The sequence below is a fragment of the Acanthochromis polyacanthus genome, chromosome 6 (genome assembly GCF_021347895.1).
Source record: "Acanthochromis polyacanthus isolate Apoly-LR-REF ecotype Palm Island chromosome 6, KAUST_Apoly_ChrSc, whole genome shotgun sequence".
NCBI classification, from domain to species: Eukaryota; Metazoa; Chordata; class Actinopteri; family Pomacentridae; genus Acanthochromis; species Acanthochromis polyacanthus.
This window is the reverse complement of record NC_067118.1, coordinates 35,045,239-35,055,363: the sequence shown is the minus strand read 5'-3', so window position 1 is coordinate 35,055,363 and position 10,125 is coordinate 35,045,239. Positions and strand designations below refer to the sequence as shown.

General features: G+C 41.2%; 1 protein-coding gene across 1 annotated transcript; it reads left to right on the top strand.

The window, feature by feature from the left end:
• The first annotated feature begins 795 nt into the window (after positions 1-795).
• b4galt3 (UDP-Gal:betaGlcNAc beta 1,4- galactosyltransferase, polypeptide 3) lies at positions 796-9,633 on the top strand. The gene is made up of 6 exons (XM_022191811.2): positions 796-1,313; positions 1,474-1,709; positions 2,981-3,171; positions 3,930-4,052; positions 5,053-5,157; positions 6,378-9,633. Exons 1-6 carry the CDS (start codon positions 1,031-1,033, stop codon positions 6,730-6,732), a joined length of 1,293 nt encoding a protein of 430 aa, XP_022047503.2. The 5' UTR covers positions 796-1,030; the 3' UTR covers positions 6,733-9,633.
• Positions 9,634-10,125: the final 492 nt, after the last annotated feature.

The window sequence follows — 10,125 nt, the reverse complement described above, 5'->3', positions numbered from 1 at the left end:
TGAGTCGGCTGCTGCAGCTTGTATGAAGCCTAGAATGACTTAGGAATCAGAATGTGAAGGCGAGAGGAGGGGTCATGTAGCCGCCGGCGCTGTGGGAGGAATGTTATTCACATATTTTGTGCTTTGGTCATGCTAATACCGCACATGATTTCCTGCAAAGGCCTAACGAATGGAGGCTGATAGGCTAATCACCTGAATGGAGGGCTATCAGTGGCGCTGTGCCCTCTCTGCCTCCATCTGTTATTTTCCCAGCCATGCATTCTTGCTGCCTGTCTCAGGAGATTCAGCATCTTCTCACAGTGATGAAGCCACTTGCACCAGGGGTTTGCTACAGCATGTAATTGTTTGGACAAACAGAGAACTGTGATGCTGGATTAATTTGATCCGCAGGCATCAGCTTCCATATAGGGCCCATGGAAATGTCAGTGCTGAAAATAAGCCATTCTAAATAAAGCAGCAAACATGACATTTGTTTGTAGCTGCTTGTCATTCCCAGCTTATTTTAGCTGAGAGTGACCCGAACACTGGAACACATCTGCTGCTGCATTGTTCACTTTTTTTTGTTTTCTCTTGCAGAAAGCTTGATGATGAAAGGAGGAAGAGAAGGAGAAAAGTGGAGTGAGCCCTTCCTGGTCCGGGATAGGTCGTAATTAGACCCTCACAAAAAAAGGTTTGTACACTGATGTGATGCAGTGGTCGCAAAAACGAGCAGTGGTTCTATTTAACTCACTGCAGTGTTTGTGTCTCCTCTCAGTGACGTTTGAGGTCAGGAGGTAATGGCAGTGCTGACTGAGCTTCATCACTCCCCATTACAACAGATGGATGCTCGCCTCCTGCACGCCTGAACCTGCACTCAGTGCTGCCTCCTTCCCCTCCTCTCCTTCTGCCTCTCCTTACTCATTTCTTCCTCCACTTCCTTCCTCCTCATCCAGCAGCCACTTGCCCTCCCTCCCCTCATTTCACCTCCCGTCCCTCCATCCGGTTTCCCCACCTGGACTTTCACCCTCTTTCTCCAGTCTCCAGCCTCATTATGGCGTGCTGTGGCCGCTCTCTGGACTCCCCGTGCACTCTAGCGTTGCTGGTCGGCTTCCAGTTTGCCTTTGTGCTCTACTTCTCCCTCGGGGGCTTCAGGGGTCTTGTTTCTGTGCTGGTGCACACCACAGAGCCCGAGTTCGATTACTCCCGGCCTCATGACGTCTACACCAATCTGAGTCATCTGGGAGCCCCGCCTCCCCCGCCTCGCAACTCTGGCACAGGACCCCCTGCCACCGGACCACCGTTGAGAGACTGTCAGATCCCCTCCCCGCTGCTGGGTGAGAGAAAGGGGTGTTAAGTATATCCTGTTAAAAATACCGCAAGATTACACAGCAAAGGGCACAGTGAAAGTTGCTAGTGTGTGTGTGTTCTGCTAAGCTGTCAGCAACACAAAACCCAGACAGTATCTTTACGGCTTTTCTCCTGTCCGTCTTTCAGTTGGACCCGTGTCCGTCCATCTTTCCTCTCCTCTGTCGATGGAAGAGATCAGACAGAGGAATCCATTAGTGTTGCCAGGGGGACGTTACCGGCCTCCAGACTGTGAACCCCGTCACCACACGGCAATAGTGGTGCCATACCGGAACCGACAGACCCACCTCCGCGCCCTGCTCTACCACCTCCACCCCTTCCTGCAGAGACAGCAGATCCACTACAGCATCTACATCGTACAGCAGGTCAGGTCATACATACATGCGTGTTTGAGCTGCTTTAGACTGAGGTTGTCTTGCACTCTCTGTCCTGAGCTAAAGCGTAAAGCATGCAGGGCAAGTGTTGGTACATTTCTAGTGTAATAGTGGTGCAATATTGATGCAATGCTGGAATATTGCTAGGAGGTTGCATTCCCGATGTAATAGAAACATTATGTGATACTGGTGGTAATGCCATAACAGTGGCAGTGACAGAAAATTTGTGTATTACTGTTGTAATATTGGAGTTTAAAGATGAGCGTTATCAGTGTAGAGTCGATGTTTAGCTGTGTGAAAATGGATTCTCTCTGGTCATAATGTTTATAGCACCATTTCAGTACCAGTGTGATCATAGTGTCATATATCTACTCAAGTGCAATATTTAATTTCAGTTCTGAGATATTTTTCCTTACGTTGTGTCAGAAAACTTTGCACTCCTACTTCTCCACATTTCAGAAGGAATTATTGTGTGTTTCACTACATTTATTGCACTATTAACTATTCATAGCGAAAATTTCAGATTGTGCTCACTGATGTAGTCACTTATTCTGCCTGATTAGGTCCTCTAGTCAGGTCTTATCAGCCTCAAACTCTCATCTCACCAACCTCTGCATACTAAAAGGAGCAGTAATTTGGCTGTCCCATCTAAACAGATACAAAGATTAAATCAAATTTTGAAGCAGGCTAGAGGCAAACTGTACATAGAAAATGTCTTCTGCTTTACAAAATGTGATGCAGTATTATTAAACAAACCACTGTATGTTATAAGAAGTGGAGTAGTAACAACATCACAATGCTACTCGTACTAAAATGCATCAATAGTAATATTTTGTTGATATGTTATAATACTGACAAGGAGTACTTTGCATAATTAGTACTTATGATACTTTAGATAGATAGATAGATGCTTTCATCATCACCTTTTGGAAATTCAAAGTAACCAGTAGCTCACATACGTTACATATATGAAAAGTAAGGAAAATAATGTGCAAAACAATGTAAAAATTGTGTTGGTAGAAGAAATAATGTGCAAAATCATGCTGGTATTTTTCACTAAGAAAGAAAACTCAGAAGGCTGTTTGGCTTCTGGTGGTTCCAGGATTATTTCTCAGTCAACCACACTTTGCCCACACTGTTAATATTCAGTGTCATAAATCCTCTTGTGTTCCGCAATAGTATACTCCGAAAAGCTGGATTTTGCTTTGATTTTACTTCATTCACTTGTAAATACATTAATCTGTCTCTGTTCCCTTCTTTAGTGGGGGAATGGTACTTTTAATCGAGCCAAGCTGCTGAACGTCGGGGTGCGGGAGGCCCTCAGAGATGAAGACTGGAGCTGCATCTTCCTGCATGACGTTGACCTGTTGCCTGAAAATGACCACAACACTTACACCTGCCACAAACAGTTCCCCACACACCTGTCTGTGGCCATGGACAAGTTCAGATACAGGTAGAGACATAGCATCAGTGATCGGGCCTGTGTGTCAATTTGGGATCGACCGATATGGGGTTTTTCAGGGCCGATACCGGTGCCGATTGTTGGTGATCGAGGAAGGCAAATAACCGATATTTGGAACTCAATATACATTGAACCTTTGAACAGAATGTGATAGCAGGGAACGTGTCATTCATAACCAGGCTTCTTCATTAATAAGGGTTACTATAACTGAAAATGTAAGATAGAAATAGGAGTGACTAAATTAGGATGTTCTTGACCGAGATCGATCAGTTTGTTCCTTCAGGTACATCTGTTGTTCTTCTATTTCCTTAAGATTTTCCTGTTTTATCACTTTTGTAGTCCACTAAAGTCTATATCTTAAGTTATTATTATTATTTTCCAGAATCTGTTTTAGAGTAATCTGTGGCAGCCTTCTAACTTAGCATTGCATTAGCCAGTGTGAGATTTGCTAATTTCCTGGTTTGTGGCAATGGCTTGTGTTTCTTGTTCAGTTTTTTGCAGTCTCTGCTTGAGAGACATTTCTGACACCACAGAGGGACTACAGACAGAGAGAGGAGGAGGCATCATGCCTGAAAAGTGCATTTAATTTATCAATAATCAGAAATAAAAATACAGATACTGATTACTGGACAAATGCCAAATATCGGCCACGATAATCGGTCAAGTCGATAATCGATCTGCCCCTACTATCAATGCATCATTGTCATGGGACGCTATTTTGAAGATTGTTCATGATGTGACCCTCCCAGGCTGCCGTACCCACAGTATTTCGGTGGGGTTTCTGCAGTGACCCCAGACCAGTATATGAAGATGAATGGCTTCCCTAACCAGTACTGGGGCTGGGGCGGGGAGGACGATGACATCGCTGCCAGGTAAAGAGGGTGAAAGGGGCAGAGATCCACGCCCTGCATGATGACAGAATGAACTGTAAACTGTGCATGTGGACATGTGAGATGTGCATGGTTACTCAGCATCACAACTACACGTACAACCATTTCAGCCTTTCTCTTCTTTCACATTCTTTTGTTCTACCAGTTCTTTTTTTTTTTGTCATGTTTACGGTTTCGGTACCACATGTTTTCCTTTTCTTCGGCTTTAATTTTACATCTCCTAACATTCATCTTTCATCTTCATGCCTCCTCCCATCGCTGTGGCTTCGCTTTATGTCTCTTGGAGTGGGCTCGGTGGGTATGCTTGCATGGGCTAGCTTGCAGATTCAAACTGGGCTGTGTGCTTAAGATTTTTCAGGCAGTTTTCAGACTCTTCTCCTGTCTATGCTGCGCTCCCCTCTCTCCACTCCCTGGCTCTTCGAGCATTTGCCAAACTGTTATGACAGGCACTGAATGCAACAAAAACCTTAAAAAAAAGAAGAAAAAAAATTTGAAAAGCTTGCACTAATTATCAAAAGAAATCCAAAAGCATTTCCACTGTACTTTTTGTAACACTCTGCCTTTTGTGCATGAAGTCTGCAGATTCAAATATATCATATGCAGGACATTCACAACATTAGTTACACCGTGTTTTGATTGACTCAGATAACTGGAGTGGTGCGCAAGCAAGAGATGGAAAAAGAGAACCACAGTGTTTTCCACCGCCTATAGGCCATAAAAGTATGTTTTCACCCACTATTCTGTTCTTACTCTGCTTGTTTCCTTTATTTTTCTGTTTTTAAATGTAGTCCCCAGAGGCTAGATGCACTTAGACTGAGTGGTGTTATAGGTGTCAGTAACAGAAAATAGCATGAATAGTTTACCAGGTTTGTGACGTTGAGATTAGTTTTCCAGCTTTGTGCTTGAGAATATATGTTTGAGGATATGCTGTTTTTTAAATTAAAAAAAAAAAATTCACTCCTGTTTTATACTTCCTGTACAGAGTGCGACTGTCTGGCATGAAGATTGTGCGCCCTCCAGTGGCCATCGGTCATTACAAGATGATCAAGCATAAAGGAGACAGAGGCAATGAGCAAAATCCACGAAGGTACACATGGAGATATCCACAGACACACAAACATTTTAATGCCATTTTTAGCCTTGGATCTGATTTTCTGGTGCATCTGTCCTTTTTGGGGGGTGTATCTGTGAACAATGAAATTGCATTTAGTGTTGCCAAATTTTGTACCAGTCTCCTGACTTCTGACAAAATTCCATAATGTTTTTATAATAGTAGTACAAGTGCTCTTTGTCAATACACTGTTTTGTGTTCATTCTGTTATACCAGCAGTTTTTTCTGCCCCGTGTTTTTTCAGATTTATTAGATCTTAGACATATTTAAGACTGAACATGCTGCATTGTCTTTAAGACCTTCTGGAGAGGTTGGAGAAGTTTTGTCTTGTGTTTTTTTTGGCCAACATTGTGAGCTATGTGTCTCTGAGAATTAATATTTTAGCCCATACAGTGCAGATTATAGGAATTCGTATTTGTTTATGCACAACTTTACCTGATCGACTTGATCAAATAGAACCCAAATTATATGCATGGCTATAGTGGATGCCTGAGGTATTTAGATCTACTATGCATATGTTTATTAAATGTCATTTGTGTGACTCACATATTCAAATAATTTTATAAATATTAGCACTTATAAGTCATAATGTCTGTAGCTTGGTTTACTCGGCTGTATTGTATGGAATCACAGAGTGCCATAATAATTTTTTTTTTACAAAATAAGGAAATAAATGTGTATATATAGAGAGGAATAGATAAAAAAAAAGAATGTTTTAAAATGTGGAAATAAATATGTAAATATAAAGAGGAATAAATAAGAGAATAAATGAAAAAATAAATATGTTAAAAATAAGGAAACATAATAAATACAGATAAATTTTTTTTAATAGATTTATCTTTTATCATGGCACTCCTGTGATTCCACAGTATTGTAGCTGATTTTAATTAGTTGGAGATTATTGGTCTTTTTGTAACAAGCAGTGAAAATTGTATGCAGTCCTACACACTGTTGGCTAATTTTAGAAATAATTGGCAAATGTTGTACCCTTCTCCTGACAGAATTACATTCTATTCATCTTCAGATCTTTGCATGTTGAGTTTTTACAATATTAGTATTGTTTCTTTGTCGACACACTGATTCATGCAGATTTTCGTGCTTGGTCTTTGTTACAGTTTCTGCTGATTTAGGCTGATATTCTTCAGATTTCAGAAACACAGACGTACACCAACTGATACTGTGTTTCGCCATTCTAGATTTGACCTTCTCAAAAGGACCAGACTCAATTGGCGCTCTGATGGCCTTAACTCCTTGACGTACAAGCTGCTCTCCAAAGAGCTGGAGCCGCTCTACACCAACCTCACCGTCAACATCGGAGAAGACCCTCGTCTGCCCCCGGGTAAAGTCCCCCCTATTCCTGTGAAAGCAACAACCCCAGCCCACCAGCGTAGCACCAGCAAGACCGGAGATACGGCCAAACAGGAAAAGAACCAAGAGGAGGCTATGGCAGCAAATGTTACTGTGGCCAGGCCGGTCAGAGAAAAAACAGAAAATTCTCAGTCGAAAAGATCAAATCAAACAACACAAGAGAAGACAGGAGTGATGAAATAAGATGAGGTGTTTAATTAAAAGGGCTGCATCACATCTGTAGCATAAATTGGCTTCCACCTTCATTTTGATCTACAAGACAAAAACAGGAGGAAAGCAACCGAGACGTGTTCTGTTGAGGGACTTTAAATGCAGCAGCTTTTTGTGCTCACTGCAGATTTAGGGATAGTTATGCAAAGAATCAAACGAAGAAGCCAGTTTTGTTTACGGGAGTGCACTCGGGGACACTACTGGGTCACCTCTCGTGGTGACTGACAGAAGTTTGCGGTCGTGCTCATAACTAGACCAGAAAAAGAAAGGAGAATGTCATATCAATGCAGAGGTCCAAAGAAAAACTCAATGAAAATGAGAGAGCGAATCTATAAACCTCTGCACACGGATGTCGCAAATTTCAAGCAAACCAGAACGTGCAGCTTCATCCAATCTGCTCCTGAAAAACTGCTGCTGTCCGTCCACCCCACTCCACGGTGGGTTTGTGTTTCTGTGCCTTCTCTCTTTTATGCGCATTTTGTAGACTGATATAGTTGCTTGTAGACCTTAAAAAAACAAGCAGTGAGGATAAAGCTGATCCTGGATCAGAACAAACGTACTGGTTCCAGGACTGCCATTTTATATTTGTGTGCATTGATCAATGGTTGACCAACTCCATAGTTATTGGACAATACTAGAGATTATATTTATATAGAGAGACTTCTTTATTTGTTTACTGTTCTGTTTTACTTGTCCTTCCTTACAGTCTGGTGCCTCTCTCTGACATTTAGTTTATAGACAATCAAATTATATGGGAAGATAACTCTGTATCCAACCACGTAACAAAATGAGGAAATATTATCATGACTGTCTTTGCGCCTGTCAGATAAACATAGACTCGGCATGATAGTTGTTGTCTAGTTTGACTATACTCTCGATACATGGATAGACCTGTGTTTCTGATATTATCTGTGATTTTATTATTTTTCTTTTAGATTAGTCAGGTATGGGGGGTGGGGGAAAAAAAGCAAACTTAAAGGACAATATTGTAGGCAGGTGGCTGCACATTTGCCAGTTTCCGATTGTGTTTTAATATCTAAAGTGGTCATGGTTGCATTCAAGCACTGTGCATAGATTTAGGTCGGCATTAAGGCCTGACGACAGTATATTGTGACAGACCTCAGTGCATTTTCAAGCTACAAATGAGCGTTTGCCTCTCCGTGTGACCTCATCATTGGCTAAAGTGAAGCTTTTAGGGAAGGAGACGAGGCAGTGAGAAGCATGTAATGGATCGAAATGTAATGCTTTATGGGCTGCCAAATCAGGATGTGTATGTAGGTCATTTTCAGTTATCATCTACTTGTGTAATCTAACTTCATATCTCTGACATTCTTTTGTTGTTGTTTTTTTTTTCAAATATCGGCCTTTATGAATGTGTTCTCTTTAGTGTTCATCCTAGTTTTACCTTTTGTGAGGGGAGAGCTTAGCGGAGGGGGAACTTGAATCTGATCACTTGATAGGATTTCTCGCTGCTATTCGACTAGGGCAACTGTAGAACTAAACTAGCTTAAACGAGACCTACTGTACCACTCTAGTTTTATGGTGTGGGATTGTTTTTTTTTTTTTTTATCACACTAACAGGTAATGTATTACGTAGGCTAATTTGAATGTATTTATTTTATTTATTTATTTATTGATCGAGTCACACGATAGAGCTAAATGTACAAGCTTCTGATCTTGTAGTGCAGATGTGTTTTCTTCTACATTGTAGGCCAGATTGTCATCCCTTCACACCCATATCTCCGCGTTTCTTATGTTAACATCGTGCCTCGTGGAAGAAATCCGCTGCACAGAAGGGATGGACGGTGTTGCTGCTGGGCTGCATGTGAGCACCCTCAAGTGGTACAGTCTGGCATAACGCCAGCCTGGAGGAAACCGAGGACTGAATGAAACTGCAGTGTTGTGACATGAATGTTAATCGTTAACTTTCGCCATTCACAGCTTACAGCCAATCACATCTTTGCACTGCTCTGTGTGGAGGGTTTTTCGTCGACGTAGTGTCACATGATGACTGATAGAAACAAGAATTACATGGTAGAGAGTGTTTCCATGGATGGATATTGTTTTGTAGAAGGAGTATATGTTCATTATGAAGCATTGTTGGAATCAAAGAGTGCTGGACTGAATACATAGACAGACATTTCTTAGCTTTATACAACATAATTACATTGATTGCTTACAAATAGATACTATCTTCCATTTATCATATTGCCTGGGACAAATCCTATATGACGTGAAGCAGTGGCTCACTGAAAGCTTTTAAGGACATTATATAATCTCAGCAGATTAATCAGCAAACTGTGTGCTTACCTGGAGATTGTTCTATATTTAATAAATAGGCTAGTTTTTATAAAAAAAGAAGAAGGATGTTTTTGCATAAGTGTTGGAAATATTTAATGTGTAGTTGAATGCCAAGTCAGTAAACAGGATTGGGATTTCATGGTAAGGTTTTTGTTATTATTATTATTATTCAAAATGTTTATTTGATCATGAGATTATTCTGTCATAAAAAACACACTTTTTGAGAAGTGTATATTTGACTGATGGGAGCCATCCAGGTAGATATGAATGACAAGTGAGATATTACATCATTTGTAATGGTGGGGATCCCTGTCATCATTTTAGGTTGCCTTCTTTACTGAGCTTATGCTGAAGATGAAAGATTGTTTGCATTTGTGTGTGTGTGTGTGTGTGTGTGTGTGTGTGTGTGTGTGTGTGTGTGTGTGTGTGTGTGTGTGTGTGTGTGTGTGTGTGTGTGTGTGTGTGTGTGTCTTTCAACAAAGTCAGTAAAAAGGCAACAGAAACATTGGAACATGATAGATCGTATTGTGACAGAAAGCAAATATGTATACCAATAAAAACACGTAATCAAAACAGTTTCCTGTGATTAGCTTACCAAACACATTTGTGCAATTACATAAATGTTGTGCTCCATACACTTGTGCTCCATACACACCACGCTATAAATACACTCCGGCGCTCGCTGTGATGCACTTACCCTCCCACAACACTCGAAGCCTCTTAATGAATGTGGGTTTTAGTGCTTTGATTAATGCTTCTGCAGCTCCAGCATTTGCAGAAATCAGATGCTCGTACTAGCTTATAGATTAATAGTCATCTATCACCATCAACACATGCTGCAGAGCAGTTTGGAACTGCGCTAACCTGTTACATCACCCCGTGTATTTGTAGGCCTCAGTGTTCTTTGTGGGCATAAAGAGCAGGATTAAAAAGTTGGATATGAGATCATACCTATAAATAGACAGTAACCCCCCAGCTCTGTATGTTCGATCTGTTTCATAATCCAAAATGCTGCATGACTCACCAAGAGAGGGCGAAACACAAACTCATGAAATTGGGGACAGA

What these genes read in the sequence shown, in the direction of transcription:
- b4galt3 (XM_022191811.2), top strand. Translation starts at nt 1,031, where the DNA reads ATGGCGTGCTGTGGCCGCTCTCTGGACTCCCCGTGCACTCTAGCGTTG. An exon ending in GCATCTACATCGTACAGCAG is followed by an intron (nt 1,710 to 2,980) that starts GTCAGGTCATAC and finishes TCCCTTCTTTAG; the next exon opens with TGGGGGAATGGTACTTTTAA. An exon ending in AATGAGCAAAATCCACGAAG is followed by an intron (nt 5,158 to 6,377) that starts GTACACATGGAG and finishes TCGCCATTCTAG; the next exon opens with ATTTGACCTTCTCAAAAGGA.